General features: G+C 41.8%; 1 protein-coding gene across 1 annotated transcript in view; it reads right to left on the bottom strand.

The window, feature by feature from the left end:
* Positions 1-1,527, bottom strand: part of GPATCH1 (G-patch domain containing 1) — a 425,367-nt gene extending 423,840 nt beyond the window's left edge. The window contains exon 1 of the mRNA XM_086945137.1: positions 1,406-1,527. Coding sequence (XP_086801263.1) covers positions 1,406-1,481 — 76 coding nt within the window. The 5' untranslated portion in view covers positions 1,482-1,527. The remainder of the gene's footprint in view (positions 1-1,405) is intronic.
* Between the last annotated feature and the right edge of the window lie 19,591 nt (positions 1,528-21,118).

Here is a 21,118-nt window from a genome sequence, read left to right as displayed (position 1 = left end):
CCAGTGAAGATTTCTACCTTTGGACATAGTCACTTTTTTGGAAACTTGGATTCTTCCAGCAGGCTTCAGCTGAAAACTGCTCCATGAGGCTGGATGCCCTCAGCGAAATGTCCCGCTGAATCGGATAAGCTGCTGTCGAAAAGCTCCATGGAAGCTAACACAGATGTTCCTAGGGTTTCATTCAATATGGCAATAAACTGTATGCAGACCTTCTATAACATTATTCACAAATTGACATGATATAAAGAGACGATGGAGACCTTTTGTGCTGTAAGCAAAAACATTTATTGAAAAAATTCATGTACAGTTCTCCTTGCTATATCAAAAAAATTTTATGAGTGAAGTCGGCACAGTGCTCAGAAGTGCAAGTGTTGTGGTAGTAGAACAAAGTCACCCATGCACTATGTGCACAGGTTTTGTGAGAAACAATCCATGAATGATGTAGAGGTTTAAATTTAGCCATTCCACAACTTAAAAAGGTCTGCTCAGGATATGGATAAGTCTCGTTACAGAATCTCTAGGTAGATGTCATAAAAGGAGAGCTCTAGCATTCAAGGCCGATCCTACTCGTAAATAATGTTAAGTCAAAATAAGAGACACCTAGTAACAGAGTTTGTGCTGCTCAGTCAACTTAGCTTTGACAAAGCCAACAAGTATGGTTTTAAAGTGATACTACATGCAAATAGCATTTGTGCATGTTAAGGCGCGACGTAGTGGATTGTTTTTTTCTCTATTAGTTTGCCTTTCCTTTGCGGTCCACCCTTCTCATTAGCCCGTTGCGGTTTCTCCCCATGACATTCTCCTCCTTGATGCCCATAGAGACTGTTGTACTCCTGTGGTAGAAAAGCACAACCAATTCAGAGTTCGGCATCGCCACAGTTCCTGTCATTCCAGAAGTCAACGCCTTGTCTATAGTGCTTATGCGCACTTCACCTCGATACGCATAGGCTAGACGTCTCAAACACTTGTCACATGGACAACCACCTAAAAGCTGTCCCTGCACGTACCAGTCTGCCCGTGTTGATATTTCTGCTTACGTTTGTGAGAGCTCAATATTCCCAGCATGAGTGAGCGGTTAACCCACTGCAGTGTTGTCTTTGCGTTCTACTTGTATTACTTTACAATGCAACAAAAATTGACCCAGAATGCAAACACGGACTCAGTGAGCTACTCGCACGTAGGAAAAAAAGTGTACTCTCAACAGCTGTTTACATGTTGAAAGCTCCCAGCTGTATCCAGTGCGTCAACGCCACAAAGTACAGGGCAATGTGACTGTACGGTTCCGTGTAAGAGTCACGTGTGTAAACATAAATGCCACGCAGACTGCCTCACAGCACTCGCTAGGACAAATGCCCACCTCCCTGGGAGGGAAGTAAAACGATCATCCGGAGTCCGCGGGAATTACCTTCTTCCAGAGGCTCGAGAGGCTTCCCAAACGTAACGAAGTCCTCTTCCTCTGCATCACTGTCCTGCGCCGCCATCTTTCCCCGGGTACAGGAAGCAAACTGGGACAAACTTCTTCCGCTACAGTTCAAAACGCGTTCACAACTGACATGTCTTGTTTCTGCAGCGCGTTAGAAGTAGGCTCTAATCGATGAGCTCCCTGCACTAATGTAAGACTGATATACAATTAAATTAGCTTTAGTAAAACCAGTGGAATTGAAATGAAAAATATTTTGGAATTCAACAAAGGCACGACTTAGTTCCCATGTGTCTCAGAGCACTGTATATATAACGTTTATTATAGCATTAGACAGTACCCGAGACATCGTGCACAGCCCACACAGCAGGTGGGAAAACCGCATCAAACAAGCATTTGCAATGCAATCAGTCTCGCCTTTGGGACCTTATATGTAATTTAGCTATGCAGCACATTAGCCTGGGTGCTGAAACATCTACTTTTCTTTAACACGGAGGGAAGTAAGCACCAAATGCAGGTATGGGACCACATGGAGAGAAATATTGCCTTTCAGCAGGAAATGGTATAGTCCAAAGCTCTGTTTTTAATATAAAATCAGGGTCTTCGGTGGTCATATCACTGAAAATACAAGATTTCAAAAAAATATTATTGTCTACGGGTGCTCGTGGAAGACAATTTCTATGGACTGGAATCTAAAGAATGCTAAAGTGATTCCGGTATTTTACTGACCTCTGCTGGTTGCTTTCTATCAATTATGTTAAATAGAGGCAGTTGCCAGAACAATTTTATACAAGCATTGGCATAGCCAATAGATCTCGCTTTTGGGACCTTAAAAGTATTAAGTTATGCAGCACAATATCCTTGGTGCAACAACATGAGCTGTTGCATGGCTAAACCTCGTACCTTATAAGTGTACAATTTCATCACCTAAATCACGTATTCTATTCAAGAGCAGGTCAATCCCGACTGCAGACTGAACACATGCAATGCCCCTTAACTGCAAAAAAATCCAGGTATCGGAAATTCCAATACTTATAGCTTTGAACCTATAAATATAGCACAGAATCCTGTGCAACATTAGCTAATATTCTATGTAGGCAACCTGCAGAACTGGCATTTTCTTTAACTGCAGACCAGAAAGCAAGCACAGGGCAGAAAACATTTTGAAGACACCTTGCACCCCCAGTCTCCCCTCTTGTAGCATGCATACAGAAACCAGGTGTTTTCATGTTTTTTAATAATGGATAACCTGAGTAAAGTTCAAATAGTCTTTTTACAAAAATGGCTCATTACTGTCTGAACTATGCCATTGTGAAAACATATGTTGACCTCTAGATCTCAGCGGTCTGCTTCTGTCTTCATCAGATGCCGATCCCAGCAACGACATACCAGCTCAATTCTTCGGACTTGAGCCTGCTACTGTACTCGCTCAGCAGTCTGACACTCGCTGCAAGTTTCACTTGGAACAATGATGGGGTGAGGGTACTCAAGTAGCCCATCACTACTCAAATACCTCATGAGGAAGAACGTAACGGAAAGTGAAGCCAGCGGTCAAAAATTACTACAGAAAGTGAAGCATGAAGATGTGTTTTGGAAAGAGGTGACTAGTTTTTTTCAGAATCCTGGAAGCAAAAAATAAAAAAAATGGAGAAAGAAATTGGGGAAGTTTCATTAAGTGTATTGGCTATCTTTCCTGGACAGTTTCAGTGGTACAAATGAACAAATCTTCTCATTGGACTTACATGTTGGGAATCATTTCTAGCACTAATTATCAGAGAGCACAAACTCCTTGCAGAACGAGCACACTAGCCTTGTGTACACTTGATGTGTGACCATCCCTCGTTTACGTCATACATAGCTAGTACGGATTCCTATCACCCCAAAGATTTATTTATTTTATTTATTTATTTATAGTGTTTTGTATAGCGCGAACAAGACCCGTGGGTATCAGAGCGCTTAACAAGGAGAGAATAACATATAGACATTATAAAAGCAGTACTGACAACAAGAGAATAATGAGGTAGAAAGCAATATACTGTATGGACGAGATTAAATAGATATATTCATAATGACTGTGCAATAAGCATTAAGTGGCGAGCAAGGTTTGGTGTGTGTCATAGTAACAAACCATGCTCGTTGAGGTAGGGTTGGTTATGAGGCGACCCAGTGCATATCAAGGATAATAAGTATAAATAAATCAGGTGCGGTAAAAGATATAAAGTATGATTGTGACATATAGTTAAAGGTTTCACATATATGGCTAAATAAATCAAGAGAGACAGAAGTTCTGTAGTGTGACTGTGAGATATAGTTAAAGTTCACACCTATAAGAGGTAGCAGCAAAGTGTCAAGTCTCGGTTTGCGCACGGCATCATTTCCTTATCCGCTGATGATCTTCCAGATTTTCCACGAAGAGGGCGATCCTTAGTGAGCTGAATTGCACATCCCAGTGATCGGTAGGTTTCTCTAAGTAGGGTATTTACTCATCAAGTGGCTCTTCAGTTCTCGTTTGAATGTAGCAGTCTTTTGAATCTTCCTGATGTATGGAGGGAGTGAATTCCAGATTCTGGGGGCAGCTCCGGAGAATGCTCGGTTGTAGGTCTTTTTCTTGTGGAAAAAGGCTGGTCGTAATAGCAAATCTTTTGCGCTTCTAGTTGATCTGTTACCTCCTGAGAGCTTAAGTTTCTTGGCTAGGTATCTAGGCGTGTTGTAATGTACAGCTTTATGCGTAATACAGGCCATCTTCATTTGAATTCTAGCCTCGTAAGGTAGCCAGTTTAGTGCTTTCAGGTGAGGAGATATGTGATCGAATTTCTTCGTTCCCGTAATGAGTCTCACCGCTGCGTTGAGGCAGGCTTTTAGCGGTGCTGTGGATGATTTTGGCAAGCCCGCTAATGTGGTGCAGCCGTATTCAATCCTCGAGATGACTAGTGATTGGATAGCCAGTTTTAGGTCTGTCTCAGAGATAAAAGGTTTCAGTTTTCTTAAGTAATTCAAGTGGAAGCGGGCGCTCTTGGCCAACGAGTTAATATGGTTTTTCATGTCGAGGTTCTTATCTAGTGTAATTCCTAGTGATTTGGCTGAATCAACTAGGGTCGGGGTGCAGTTTAGCGCTGTCACCAATTTAGTCCACTCTTTAACTTCAGATTGGCTCCTTGTTGGTGAGATGGCACTGGGAGTTAGTGCATTGAGACATTGAGACATAAGTAGTTTGAATGTACACTTCAGTACACAGCGGTCTCCCACAGAATGTACTTGTGTATTAATACTGCGATTTATTGTTTAAGTACATACTGGACATGCAGGATGGTTAAGGACTATTTTAGTTTCAGAGGCGTTCAGCAAAAGCGCAGTTTCAATATAGGAGTACAGTGAATGCTAAAACTAAAACCTCAAAGCCATTTCACCAACACACCCTGTTACCTGAAAGTGTAGGTAGGAGCACGGTCGATGTACTAAAGAAATCAGACGAGACCCGTGTCTTCACAGGCCTGTATCGATACAAAATTCCCCCCAAAAAACAGACAAAAATAAACGAACCAGACAAGTCAGTGAAAATAAACAAAACAGTATAATAGGCCGGATAACAAAAAGAGTCAATTAACTCACCGCCCATAAAATGCGGCCGTTCAAGTTGAATAAATCTGCAAAAGTCAAAGGGGAAGGCAAATCCTAGGATGTCAAAAGCAATGCAGACACGGCCCGTGTGGAATAGATCACGTGAGAATAAAAAAAGAGATCAGCTGCGGGAACTCCGGGTGGAGCGGCTGATTCTATGGAGAGACTCTCAGTGTAGTGGCCAGGGAAAACCCTATGGAACAAATAAGTGAATATAAAGATACAGCAGCGATGAAGAACAGGCGGGAATGGGGATATCCCAGTGTCGGGGAGTAAGTTCGAAATAAATCCATCGATGAGTGCTGTCTTGAACAGGCATCTTACTTCGATAGAAAGATTAGTATCTACGCGGCAGCATGGCAGCAATCTGAGCGAATATAGCCAAATCCCATATGGATAATGCGGCGGGCACTATGGTAAACAAGGTGCTCCAATGTCTGTGAAAGGGAAAGTAAAGAGAAGATAAATTCCTAGCTAGGGAGTATCGAAGTGCGCAGTTTCGCTAAGCGGTCTCACATTCTGCTCACCTGTTAACTGGAGTATGTATCAGAAAGACGGCAGGATGGCCGTTAAAGCTACGGAGGCTCCACACATCGAGGGAGCGAGATAAACAAGCAATGGCCATGCGGCGGAAGAGATAACCAAAGGCAGATGGTGACCTCGTGCGTGCACACGAGCACGCAAGCTTGTAGTAATGTATAAAAAAAAAAACATGCTAGTGATGCGCGCACGCATCAGCATGAAAAAGTGAAAGTGATCGCGCTGGCAGATGGCGCCTCGCACGTGAACGCAAGCGCTAGGACACTAGCAGCACTTTGAAAGCCCCGATAGAAAATGTCTCGGAGCAGTGCATGCGCTGGCTCAGCAAGACCTAAACAAAAAAAGTTCCTCAGCAGAAAGCAATTCTGGTATTTTACTGACCTCTGCTGATCGTTTTCCATTAAAACAGTTAAACAGAGGCATATACTAAAGCAGTGTTTCCCAAACTGTGGTCTGCGGACCCCCAGGGGTCCGTGAGACATTCCCAGGGGGTTCGCAGGACGCGAGTGCATAGCGGCTAGAGAAACGAGCGGAACATAAGGCAAAAGGGGCACAAAAACAAGGACAAAACGAGTGGCACAACAGGCAGAAGGGCACAAAAAAACGAGTGAAACAGAGGGCAGAAGGGCACAAAAACGAGGGGAAAACAAAGTGGAACAGAGGGCTAAAAGGCACAAAAAACAAGTGGAACAGAGGGCGGAAGGGCACAAAAAACGAGGGGAAAACAAAGTGGAACAGAGGGCAGAAAGGCACAAAAAGCGAGTGGAACAGAGGGCAGAAGGGCACAAAAACGAGGGAAAAACGAGTGGAACAGAGGGCAGAAAGGCACAAGAAACGCGTGGAACAGAGGGCAGAAGGGCACAAAAAATGAGGGACAAACGAGTGGAACAGAGGGCAGAAAGGCACAAAAAACGAGGGAAAAACAAGTGGCACAGAGGGCAGAAAGGCACAAAAAGTGAGGGAAAAAAGACTGGAACAGAGGGCAGAATGGCACAAAAAACGAGTGGAACAGAGGCCAGAAAGGCACAAAAAATGAGTGGACCAGAGGACAGACGGGCACAAAAAACGAATGGCACAGAGGCAGAATACAGAAATATAGTGGCAACTAAGAACAGAAGGCAGAACGGGCAGAGAGGCATTGGGGCAACGAGGGGAACCGAATGGAAAACCGGGCAGAGACACTGGTTAGCGAGGTGTACAGAAGGAAAGACCGGGCAGAGAGAGCACGGGGAGAGCGAGGGGAACAGAGGGAAGAAAAAGGGGCACGGACCACGTACAGGCAGCAGGGGAAGACAGACAACAGCCTTCACAGACACAACAATGAAAATACAGGCAAAACAATATAAGCAATAAAACGTTGAAAGGCACATGTGTATAGGTTACCGTTACTTGGCAGGCAGGTAAAAATAGAGGCAGCCAGGATCAGCAGTAGAATTTTCGTGCTGCTGTCTGATTGCTCACTTTCCGCAAGCCCTTGGGTACCACTAAATAATGCACTGCTGTATGCATACATGTCCATGCCAATGGACCCAATTCAAGATGTCTCCCTCTTGAAATTGCCTCTGCTTCAAAAGGCGTATTTAAAAAGAAATTTAAATTGTACAAATTGCTTGGGGGTCCCCGGCTTCCAGTAGTGATTCAGTGGGGGTCCTCAGGAGTCAAAAGTTTGGGAACCACTGTACTAAAGTATATACAAGAGGCCTTGAAGGCTCGACCTAAAAAGTATGGGAACTGTGATGCACGCAAGGGGGGAGGGGGGGAGGGGGAGAGCGTTGGGGTGTGACCAAAGGTGCAGGTATAATCTTGTGCTTCACACAGGCGACCAGCATTTGGTTGTCTCTTGGTGAGTTTTATGCTATTGTACCGAGATATACATAAGAACAAACCCATGCTTAAGACCAGTAAGACCTATTGGCTTTGCCAACGTTTGTTAGCTGTATCATATAAATGATTAACAACAATGATTTTGTTGTGATTAATTAAAATTGAAAATGTTTTGGTGGTGTGCCTATAGTTTTTTAGATTTTGCCTATGTGGGCGAAATGATCTATTGTCAGCTTACAGTGGGCTTAGAGCCTGCCCATTGCTTACCATTGTTTGGCCTTGTCACACTCTTTTTATTCATCAGCTTGTGAGGGCTTTACTTCATCTTCCATTGTGGGTCCCTTCCCTTGAACATGAACTCTTTACTGCTCACTTTTGAGGTACTACTTTATTCCTTTTGGTTAAGCAAGCTACAAGTTTGCATGTGTTTTCCAGCTGTCCTCTTGTCCTGATCTCCCCCACCATGCTCCATAAAGTTCTCTCCCCAATGTGCTTCTCCTCCCCCTCTGTGCTGTGCTTGCCTTTTTGTGCTTCCCCTGCTTTGATTTCTCACCTGTGTGCTTCCCCCCAACAGCTCAATGTTCCTCTCTCTAGCCCATGTGCTTCTATTCCCCCAACCCTCCCAGTGGAGGCTCTTCCTCCAATGCGCAGGAGTGTCGCCCCACTGCTTTGAAGCAGTGCAATGGAAAAAATAAAATGATGACAGAAGTTATTATCATTAATTTGTTTGCACTCCCGTTGCTGCCAGGTTATGACGGAGTTGTGGCTGGGCACCTTGACCCAGAGGGAGGAGGAGTGGCTGTTGCTGCACCGATAGTGACATGACTGTTTGGCTGGCCGTCTCGGGCCAACCAAACATTTATGCACACTTTGCATGTTTTCCACCCAGGCTGCATTACAGCCTGGGTGAAGAACAGGTCCAAAGCCCCTGTTTGAGCGCCGATCCATGTTGCTCAGACCAATCACGACACTTCTATCAGTGGCGTCGTGATTGGCTGGTGGTGGCTGGAAACCTGGGCGCTTCATATTCCCGGTTCCTGCCAGGAAGAGGTGGCAACTGGCGACGACGACAAACAGGTACGTTTTTTAAATATTTTAATTTCCTAACCCCGCCACTGTCCCATACCAGCCGCCACTGCACCCTCCATGTTCCTCTCTCTCTCCTGTGTTACTTCTCCCTGCCCTCCTTGCTGCTTCCCCAACCGCACCCTATTTATTTTATTTTGAAGTTTTTTGAAGGGCAAACATGACCCATCCAGGTATCAGAGCACTGTACATATAGCCATCAAGCCATACAGTAGTGGGGAAAGAGAAAAACAAGTGGCAATCAGAAAAGGAATAATCATGAAGATATATAAATAGTGTATGTTGTTAAGCATATCTGTTCTGAGATCTACTGGAGTTCACCTAACGTTAGCCAAGCTGAAGCTGAAGCAGGGTCATCACTCGTGGAGAAGGAATCCATGCATATATAGCTTTTTTGCTTCTTTTATGAAGTAGGCAGATGAGGGGTTAGTCCTGATTACTAGAGTGTTCCAAATTCTGGGGGCAAGGCCAGAGAAAGAGCAATTATATGTTTTAATTTTTTTTAACTTCTAGAGTTTCAATAAAAGTGAGTCAGTGCTTCTTAGGGAGCTCCTGCCCCATGATGACTCAAGTTTTTGGGCCAAGTATACAGGAGAATTGTAGTGAAGGGCTTTGTGTGTCATGCAAGCAATCTTTAAGTGGATTTTAGTTTCAAAAGGGAGAGAACTGAGATTAATTAAGTCCATAGCGTCGTGATCTATTCTCCTGAAGCCTGTTATTAGTCTGGCCGCTGACTTCAATGTGGCCTTTAACAGGGTCAACTTTACTTTGGGAAGGCCAGCAAGAGTGGCACTCCCATAGTTTAGACCATCCAACCACCTATTACTGGAGGTAATGGGAGGTAATAGGAGGTTTAGTTGCCCCCCAAGGATCTCTACCCCTCGTGTTACCTCAAGTGAGTCCCACACAGTGGGATTGCTAAGAGTTCTTCGGAGGCCACGCTCTCCCTTTCTGTACCACTCTGCAAACGCACCTCCTGGCACATTTTGGGGGATGAAGTCCACTTTACTCCTGAGGGACCTGGGGGGTCACAAACCCTCCTGGTACTTCCTGTAAGTCCCACACAGCAGGATTCCTGAGAGCTGGTTGGAGGCCCAGCCCCCTTTCTCCACCACTCTGTAAAAGTGACTACTACTCAAAAAACCATAGAAATTCACTGAAAAAAACAAAGGATACAGGGACGTTATAGTTAGTAATTAGCATTTAAAAAACCTTCATAATTCACTGAGAAAACCAAACTTTACAGGGACGTTATAGTTAGGCTCAGGTTTCACTCATACAAAACCAGTGAATTTTAGCAGTTATAGTTAGCTGAGCTAACTATAACTCGCATAGCAATGCACTGCTTAATACCTCACATATTACATCACTCATGACATGGTCAGTGACATCACAGATGACACCACTAATGACATCATCATTAGAATCACCGGCGGTCCCACTCACACCCCCTTACACCGTAGAACCTTTCATACACCCACTCTCACACAACCATTCACAGACCTACACAGCCACTCACTGATTCATAGATCTACACACACATCTACTCGCTCAACCATACAGCCACTCAGTCACTAATACAGCCATTGACATATCCAGTCATACATCCATACAGCCACTCACACACAGAGTCAGTCCCCCACAGTGCAACTCACACACCTAGTCACTCACCCATACAGTCAATCACACAGCCACTTACATATACAGATACACATACACACACTCACTTACTCATACAGATACTAACCTAACACATACTCACTCACCTATGCAGTCACAGACACAAGCAGACACTCACCCATACAGCCACTCTCCCATTCACTTACTCACCCATACAGTCACTCATATACCCCATTACTCACCTATATTGCTTTTCACATACCAAGTTACTCACCCATATACCACTGAAACATCCACTGACTCACCCAACCACTCATCCATACAGGCAGTCACACCCACCCTCACTAACCCACACAGACACTCAGACAACCATACAGGTACTTGGACAACCAATCACTCACCAATACAGCCACTCAAATACCCACTCACACACCCATACACCCACTTAGACACCAACTGACAGATTGATACAGACATTCACACAACCAGTCACTCACCCATACATTCACTTAGACACCTAATCACTCAGTTATGCAGTCAGTCACACGTCCACTGATTCACCAATACACCCCTGTATATATATTTAACACTAAAACATGTAAAAAAAAACAGATGATGTTATCAGTGCTGTCATTTGAGATGTCATCAGTGATGTCACTAACTATATCATGAGTGATGTAATATGTGAGGTCAGCTTACAATAACTGCTGAATTTCACTGGTAAAACCTGAGGCTAACTATAACGTTCCCCTCTAACCTTTGGTAAGATATAATAGAAGTATGACAGTATCTATAACTGCCTCTACTACAAATATTGAACCATGTGAACAGGCATAATTTAGTAAAACATCTGATATAGTCAAGTACTTAAGAATTCAAATGCCAACTGCAGATATTCCGTGATGATGACACGCATACAATCCAAACACCAGGTTAAAAGAATGAAGTAAGGATATTGCTCCGACCTCTTGAGAGAGAAAAAAGAGATGGAAGGATTTTTATGCATATTTAATCACAGGTGTCAAAACCAGGGGTGATTTAGCACACAGCACAATTTTTTCACAATCAAGCACTTTAGTCATGGGGCAAACAAATTATTAATAAACAACTCAGTACGCACATACAGAATGGGGTTGATAAAATACAAGGATAATATATGTTAATAGCAAAAATTAAAATTGCACAGGATGATTACATGTAAGCATAAGAGAGTAGCATTTGAGATAATGATGTTATGGGATTTAACCTGAAATAACTTAAAAATCGAAAATGCTCAGAAGTGTTCATATAATCAACTATTTCTATTTCTATTGTTTTATATATATATATATATATATATATATATATATATATATATATATATATATATATATATATATATATATATATCAAATGCTCCAAAACACCAGCCGGTTGCACTCGTGAGCGGGTGCACGCCAAAACGGGGGTGTACCCGTTATATTAACACAGCTACAAACAATCCACGAATACTTAATTCGTAAAGAAAGCAGCACACGCAGGGGTAGTTCCACTTAGATTTAATGAGGGAACTTACAGCATACTATAGTATGCTGTAAGTTCCCTCATTAAATCTAAGTGGAACTACCCCTGCGTGTGCTGCTTTCTTTACGAATTAAGTATTCGTGGATTGTTTGTAGCTGTATATATATATATATATATATATATTTTAACAACAAACATTTTAAAATGTTATCCTTGTTTTTCCTGCATTGTTAAATAAAGTATTTTGTCTATGTTTATGCGTACTTTGCACATGTGACTATCTTTGAAATGCACTGAGCACTTTAAATGCAACAAAGGTATTGGCGAACTTTGTCATGTGATCAAGGCTACGGTGGGAGCTGAAACGCGTCATGCTGTCAAGCAAGAAATAAAGGAACAAATTGGCACAATATCGTGTTCCAGACCTGTTTTGTTTGGAGGGAATCCACTGTTACGGGTGTAACGATATATATATATATATATATATATATATATATATATATATATATATATATATATATATATATATATATATATATATATATATATATATATGTTGCAAGAGCTCGCCTCCGTCTCCACAGGAAGACTACAGCCACACACCAGCAAAGACGAGGTAGACCCAGTTTTCGTGCTTGTCTTTTTTATTTAGCTTCAAAGTGCAACCATGTCAGCCACGACGCGTTTCGGCAGATCCCTGCCTTGATCACATGACAACAGTGTCGTGAAGTACACCTCCTTTTAAAGTGCCAGTGCATACAAATGGACATAGAAAGAATACTATTTTGCGTCTTTCTTCCTCATTATCAAAGTGTGGTACGTAAAATACAATGTGCAAAAAATAATTGTAAAATACATTTGTTGAAACGAATGAAAATTCATTCTTTCAAAATGTTTCTTGTATAATACAGATATTTGATATGTACTGTTTTTTGATTGTCCATTCGCATTTAATACTGTAGTGCATCCCCGTGAATCTAACTAAAGAGAATTTATACTAAAACATTTATCAAAAATGTGATAGAAAGAAAAACCTCTTTGTCCCTAAACTAAAATGATAACCCATGTGCATAACGAAAATATTTTTTCAAAAATTAATTGTGAACACATGAAGATACCTTTCCAAAAAGCAGTTCAGAAAAAATTAATAGTTATTTCCAATGTTCTTTCAAGACAAATCCAAGGTAAGTATCATATATACATCCATCACTCTCCAAAGGTTCTAACCAAATAAATAATTGCAATTCAATATAAATGTACAAACGAGTGCTTCCCACAATTGATCATGATTACTAAAGTTGTAAATAATGATATTTGATCAATCCACTCATGGTTTCATTAAAATTGCATAATTAGTTAAATTTCCTTATGGAGTATCAAAAATATATATATATGTACATATGTCTTTATCCTCATATAAAATTCCTTATTTACAATACAAAATCAATTCATTGGATATTTACAACCCGAAATGAATGGAAGTTCAAACTCGCATGTCCTCATATATTAAACTGATAAGCAAAGCGTAAGTATGCACTTCTTCTTAAAGGCTAATACTATTAGATACTCATTCCAAAAATGTATACAAATCTTCCGTCCTATTAAGACCTTTAGGCTGCTTGGTATCTAAGGACAAGATGTAATGAGTCTCAAGTCTACGAAGCATGCCTTCCCTATCCCCTCCTCTTCTCTGCACGGGGACTGTATCTATGATATAGTATCTTAGGTCTTTCAAATTGCCACCATGGACTTCGTGGAAGTGTCTTGCCACGGGATAATTAGGGTCGTTGTTGGTGATCGCCCTAATATGTTGTAATATCCTCTTATGGCTTGGAAGCTTAGTACTGCCCACGTATTTTAGATTACAGGTGCACTCAAGAATGTATACCACAAAATCACTCTTGCATGTCAAGTGAAACTTGATATATTGTGGTTTGGAGCTGAAAGCTGTTAAGAAGGAAGTTTTGTTCACTCCAAAAGAACATGCTTTGCAGCTGGAGCACTTGTAAAACCCTTTGCGCGCTAGGGACAGACCTGTACTGTCCTTATATTCTGGACTGCATCTTACAAGAACATCCCCCATAGATGTTGCTTTTCTATAGGTGATGGCGGGGTATTCTGGAAGAGAGTCTCCAATAACCGGATCCTCTTTTACAAGGTGCCAGTTGCGTTGGATAATTTTTCGCAGTTCCCTATGTTGGCGGTTATAGCTCATAATAAGTCTGGGTGCCCCGTCAGACATTGTTATGCTACTGGTGTTTTCTACCGTCAACATTTCTGCGTTTAGTAGGAGTTCTTCTCTTGATTTTAACCTTGATTTGGCCATTGCCGCATCAATTACCTTAGCGCTATAGCCTCTTGCAAGGAACCTACACTTACTCTCCTGTTGACACCTCCTGAGTTCCCCTTCATCGCTGCATATTCTACGTAACCGCAGCATTTCCCCATAGGGGATGCTGTGGATAAGATGACTCGGATGTGCGCTGCTAGCGTGTAGAAGGGTATTCCCTGCAGTCTGTTTTCTATACAGGGTGGTCTTTATCTTGCCTTCCTCAATTGTAACTAGGACATCCAGGAAGGAAACCTGTTTATCGCTTATGTCAGATGTAAAACTCAAATTGATGTCATTCACATTGATGCTGTTTATAAAACTCTGCGCCTCCTGTTTACTGCCTTTCCACACAATGATCAAGTCATCAATATACCGTAAGTAAGATATTATATTATTGGTACAGATATCCTGATATGCCTCCCTGAGGACCAACTCCTCCCACCAGCCCATAAACAAACAGGCATAACTGGGGGAGAAGCTGGCCCCCATGGCAACACCCTGAACCTGACGGTACATTTGCTTGTTAAAGAGGAAAAGGTTATGTTCCAAACAAAACAAAAGCATGTCCTTTAACATTTTGTTGTGCATAGTGAATTCAATAGGTCTTCTGGATAAAAAATATTGTATAGCTTTCATCCCGTCCCTGTTGCGGATACAAGTATATAATGAAGAAACATCCAGGGTTAGTAAAAGATACCCTGTTTCCCATTTAACTTTAGCTATCTTAGATAGGAAGTCCCCTGTGTCTTTCACATATGACTTTAGTTGATGCACGTGTTCTTGTAAAAAGAAGTCTATATACTGCGAGAGATTTTCCAGGGGTCCATCACATGCTGCGATGATTGGTCTCCCTGGGGGTGTTTCTTTGTTCTTATGGATTTTGGCAATAAAATAAATTACTGGCGTACGTGGATGTTCTTTTTTTAGGAACTTGAACTCCTCCATGTCCAAAAGCCCCAAACTTTTCCATGCCAGTAGTTTGCTAGCCAATTCATCTTGCATCTGTTTGTATTTTATTGGTGAGCTATGGTGGTAACACTGGACATCGCTGAGCTGTTTATTTGCTTCAGAGAGATATTGTGCTAAAGGCCACAGCACAATATTTCCTCCCTTGTCCGAATTTCTTATAACCACTTGATTATCATTTTTTAATCTATCCATTAGATTGTCATATTGAATTTGTTCCTTGGTCCTTCTTTTCTTGGTCATTTGAATCTTTGTGTGCAGTTTCTTGATTTGCGCAACTACAGTATCATTGAAAACATCAATTGTATCCTTAGTTGTAATTGGAACAAACTTAGATTTTCTTTTAAACGGTGTATCCGGTTTTTTATTTACCAGACTCATTGCTTGTTGTGAATTGAGAACTGGAAAATCTTGGGAACTTTCTGCGTTTTGTGACTCCAAATTGTTTGGGGAAGCCAATCGGGTATTTATTATTTCTTGAACAGATGTTAGCAGCTCGTAATCTCCTGCTGCCAAATTTATATTGTCTGCCAATGGATCTTCTTGTGTACCCTTGTTTTTTGTTTTATTGGTAGGCTGCGTTTTGTGAAATTTTCGTAATTTCAATTTACGGATAAATTTGAACACATCCGCCCTGGTTTTTGTATAGTGAAAATTGCTCTCAGGGCAATATGATAAACCAAGTGACAGCAGTTGTTTCTCCGCCATTGTCAGATCAATGTTGGCTAGGTTTATTATAGTGTTCGAATCCGTGTTCATTTCATGTGCTTCTACTTTTTGGTTCCCCGTTTGTTGTTCCAAGCACCCCTGCCCCGCCCCCCTCGCTTTGTTGCGTTTCCTCTGGGCGGCCCTCCGCTCCCGCCTGCTCCTTGTCCGTTTTTTGCCGGTTGTGGTTTGCCAGCTGAGCGTAACGTATCCCTTCTTGTCTTACTTATGTACTCAAGCTCCTCACCCATTGTCAGTGTTGTGGCATCCTCCTCCTCATATTCGGATCCACTTTCCGTGTATACACTAGAGCCTGACGCTGAAGACATCTCTGTTTGTGGTTCTCTCTCTGGTTGTGCTGAGCTGGAGGGCTGCGGGTTCTGGCCCGTTTTTTCAGTGCTCGGTTTGCCTGATTTGTTCTTTCTCATGGAGTCATATTTCCTTGAGAATGTGAAAATCCTCCCATTTTCATAGTCCTCTTTGTCCCTTCTAAATTTGTATGATTTGCGATTTTTTATTTTGTCCTCTTCCTTTTTTAGTTTGCGTTCCATTTCCTCCTCAAATTTTACTTTGGAGGCTTGTGGGTCACTCATTGTTAAAATTTCACTGCGCAATGCATCTATTTTCTGAAGGATTTCCCCTCTGTCAATTTCCGCATGCTTCACCAATAACTCGACTAATTTCCTTGAAGAGTCCAGGTTGCATTGCGCCCATTCCGCCATTAATGCCGGGTTTGGAGTGTCATATGTGGGTGCTATCATTATTCGTAACCCTCTAGGGATCCTGTTCACCTCTAAGTATCGACTGAGGGACTTCGCTTCCCACCATTTGACCATTTCAGTGCGCATCAATTTTTCGAGTGCCTTGTATTTGTCTTTTAATTCCGTACCCTCCGGCATGGTTTTATCTGAGCCTGAGGTCTTACTTTTTGGTCTAGTCGCTTCGTTTGAGAACAACTCTTTTGCAGCGCTCTCACGATCCTTAACTGTTGCCGCTGACATGGTTGCACCTACTGTTTATTTATTTAATTGATTAATTTTCGCCCGCCGCGTGATAGATAGCTTGAGAAAGGCTCGCTGCTTGTCGGCTCCCCCTTCGCTCTCCTATTGCTTGTGCGGGTTACTGTTTCAGCACATACCTCCCACCTTCTGTTCCATGTCGGGTTGCCCGGTACCTGATGAGATTAGTTGTCCGTCTCCGCCTTCCTACACTCGCTCCTCCGAGCTGCGCCGGACTGCTTTACACGGACGCCTTCTCCTCCTCGGACCTCGGCAAAACTTCCACCTCAGAAGGGGGTTGGGCAGGTTTCCGTTTCCGGTGCTTTCCGAAAGCAAGCCTTGCTCCACGGAATACGCAGAGACTCGGCTGCCGCTGCTTCTCCTCTTTCTGCTCCACCACTTGTTGGGAGGGGGTCCACGTCGCTGGGAAAAGCAAACCAGCGAAATATGTTGCAAGAGCTCGCCTCCGTCTCCACAGGAAGACTACAGCCACACACCAGCAAAGACGAGGTAGACCCAGTTTTCGTGCTTGTCTTTTTTATTTAGCTTCAAAGTGCAACCATGTCAGCCACGACGCGTTTCGGCAGATCCCTGCCTTGATCACATGACAACAGTGTCGTGGAGTACACCTCCTTTTAAAGTGCCAGTGCATACAAATGGACATAGAAAGAATACTATTTTGCGTCTTTCTTCCTCATTATCAAAGTGTGGTACGTAAAATACAATGTGCAAAAAATAATTGTAAAATACATTTGTTGAAACGAATGAAAATTCATTCTTTCAATATATATATAAATGTACAGAACATCCAGCTCCCACAAAGAAGAACTCCGCGGAAGAAGGCACAGGCACAGGTGGCTTCAGGAAACGGCATCACTTTATTGAATCATGTCGCCCCCAATCCCAGGTACAAGAAATGTTTCAGCCAACAAATGCATGTGTGTGTAACTGTATAATACAGCTAAAGGTCTGACACATACCAGGTCCAACATAACGTAATGATGAAATCACGAAATATGTGCACATGACTGGTAAATGGAGCAGACAGATTGAATAACACTTATGCAAAGGGTTACGTCACAATGGGAATATTATTGGCAAATAAAATCAGCAACCAAACTATAATCCTGTAAAGTCTGTAAACTTAAAATGTATAAGAAGATCCGTGCTGCTTTTTTTTATATATATATATCCACCAATGTGAACCTCCGACTCAGTGCGCTCTGCTACTGGTGCTCAGCCTAGGGGCCGGATCATGGCCCAATCTTTCACAATCTACACACCAAGGACGTGGCACTCTGGATTTGGATATATTCAGCTAGTTTCATTTACATCAAAGCTCGAACCCAGGCATTTCAGCCTGACCTTGGCTTTGTTCAGGGTAAGTGAGCCATTGTTTGTGTTTAGTTATATATCCCATATCGCCATTAAGGGGCATTCTGGGATACGTAGTTCATTGTGCATATAAACATTTATACATTTAATGCGGCAGGCAATCATCTAACATTATGGCATATGTATGAATTCTTTTACATAGCAGTATTTAAATGTATTTTTAGCCATCAAAGCGATTTTTCATGACATTATTAATTTACAATTATCTTTTCATTGTAATGATATCAATTGATTTTCTCAAGGTGTGTATATATATATATATATATATATATATATATATATATATATATATATATATATATATATATGTATATATGTATATATTCACTGAAAAAACCATAGGTTTCACACACGTTATAGTTAAAAATTTGCATTTAAAAAACCTTAGAAATTCACTGAAAAAACTATAGGTTTCACACATGTTATAGTTAGTTGGACATTTCACTCATACAAAACCATTGAAATTCTCCCGTTATAGTTAGTTCAGTTAACTATAACTCGCGCGCCCGCAATGCACTGATGACGTCACATATTACATCACTCATGACATCATCAGTGACATCACTCATGACATCACTGATGTGTGAAACGTATGGTTTTTTCAGTGAATTTCTAAGGTGTTTTAAATGCTAAATTTTAACTATAACGTGGCTGAAACCTATGTTTTTTTCTGTGAATTTCAAAGGTTTTGTAAATGATAATTTTTAAATGTATTATTTGTTATATTTTTATACTGATTTACCACATTATTTTAAACATTATTTTAAATTATTTATTTTTAGATATTTTTTTTTTAATTACATTACATATTTTTTATATTATTTGAAAATGTATCTTTTCTAAATATTGAAATTGTAATTTTTTTATGCAATAAGTTTTTTAAATGTATATATATATATTATATATCAGGCAATGATATCCTATGGAAGGAAATTCAAGTTACTGGTAAGTACAGTTAAATTTACTTTTCAGGAATAGGAGTGACCTGAAAGATGCAGCACTGAGGTTTCTCCTGATAACAGGTGAGTAAATCGGAATTCGTAGTTCGGCTGATTTCAGAGGAATTTTTTTAAGTTCCAAAACTCCACACTTAGAAGAATTTCCAAGTGCAACCAGCCAATGTTAGCCTATGGAAGGATATTCAAGTTACTGTAAGTATGGTTAGAATTACTTTTCAGGATCAGTAGTGCGCTCAAAGATGCAGCACTGACGTTTCTTGTGATAACAGGTGAGTAAATTGGAATTCAAAGTTTGGCAGAATATACAGGAATATTTTGCTCAATAGTGAAGGAAGGGGGTGGAGCCTGAGGGAACATGCGTGCAAACACACCCTATGGTGCATTTTATATTGGGGAATTAATTCCTCTTCAACCCTGAGGTCCCCTGTGAGCCAACTAGCCCACCAGGGACCTCCAGTATGTGCCAGGCAGCTGTGTTGCAGAGAGGTGTTCAAAGGGTACACCCCCTTTTTACAACACTCTGCAGCACAGCTCTGTGGCACCTACTGGAGATACCTGTTGGACTAGTTGCCCCCTAGGGGACCTATGGATTGAACAAGAATTAATTCCCCAACTTAAAACGGGCCTCAGGGCATGTTTGCACTCACATCAACTCAAGCCCCGCCCCCTACCTTCACCACTGTGCAAACACGCCCTGTAGAGTGTTCTAAGTTCGGGGATTACGTCCCTTTGCATACTGGGGTCCCTGGGGGCCAAATAGCCCAACAGGAACCTCCAGTATGCACCAGGAAGCTGCATTTCAGAGAGCTGTAATGAGGCCACGCCCCTTTTTACACCTCTCTGCAACGCAGCCCCCTGGCGCGTTTGCAGAGGGGGAACTGATTCCCCTTGCATACTGAGGGGTCAGGGTGTTTCTACCCTGCCCCCTTTTTACGTTCTACATGTTTGTTTTTCTGCTTTCTTGTGCCTCAGTCTACCGACAGAGGCACAATAAGCCAATAAGCATGCAGCTCGTGCTCGGAAAGGTACGCGCACATACGAGTACCGTACGTGTACTGTACAGAGTACAGTACAGAGTACGATAAGCTTCTATAGATATACTTAGGATTTTACTTATGATTTTCTCAGGAACTACTGAACGGATTTACACCATTTACCAAAAAGCGTGATCTGCGAACCGACATCTACCTCTCTGCCAAATTTAGTGTAATTCCGTTCAGCCGTTCGGGCTGTAGCCCTGGCTAAAGGTCCTATGGAAAATTGCATTGGGAAAACACGTTTTGGGACCCCCCCTTTTTTCTCAGACCCCGCTTCACGAATCACCCCCAAACTTTCAGGGAAGGAGCGGAGCGGAGCAGGCCATTTTCTTGGAGAAATTTGCGAAGATTCGTCCACAACGCGCCAAAGTTATTCCAAATACAATGTTGCGTATTTCCTATGGAAACTAGGTTTTAACTATAACTACCTGGATTCTCCTCGCCCCCCACTTGTCAGCAGAAGTCACAGCACAGCAGCAGGAAAGTTTTTCAAAACTTCTTTATTATTCACACACCATGTGCAGGATGCAGTTCATCAAAAAAACGGACGGCCTACGCGTTTCGGCTACTCTAGCCTTCCACTGGACCATAGAGTCCCAGGGATCTAGACCTTAACTAGACCTTAACTTATAGTGCAATGTGAAAGTACCCTCTTCCATGTCTATTAAAAATCTAGACCAGCAACCTTGCTCATTTTACATGGCTTCATTTGAGCGCCATTGTTGCTCAACATTTCTGTGAAGTACACATTTTAACAAAGAGTCTGGGCTTATGTATAGATATATACATATATCTACATATTTACACACATTGCATTCAATTTGAGAACAAGCCATATGTTCCTCATATCGCCATAGTAGACTCCAACATTGTTATTGGACATGATGAGGATTTACCCAACTTTTAAACCAAACGGTTCATATAATTTTCATTTATGTCTTCATCATGTACAGTATTTGTTATTATGAGGGTTAAACTTAGGCCCATTATTCTCAGTAAAGTACCTGAATACATTTCCACAGTTTCTCAAAATTGTCTCGATCAAACATGATCATATTTCCTTCGAGTCCGCAAAACGGTGCAACCTGTATATACACTATTTACAATTCCCAAGG

Source organism: Lissotriton vulgaris, chromosome 12 (assembly GCF_964263255.1).
Source record: "Lissotriton vulgaris chromosome 12, aLisVul1.2, whole genome shotgun sequence".
NCBI lineage: Eukaryota > Metazoa > Chordata > Amphibia > Caudata > Salamandridae > Lissotriton > Lissotriton vulgaris.
Note: the sequence above shows the minus strand (reverse complement) of the source record. Positions and strands in the feature narration are given on the sequence as shown.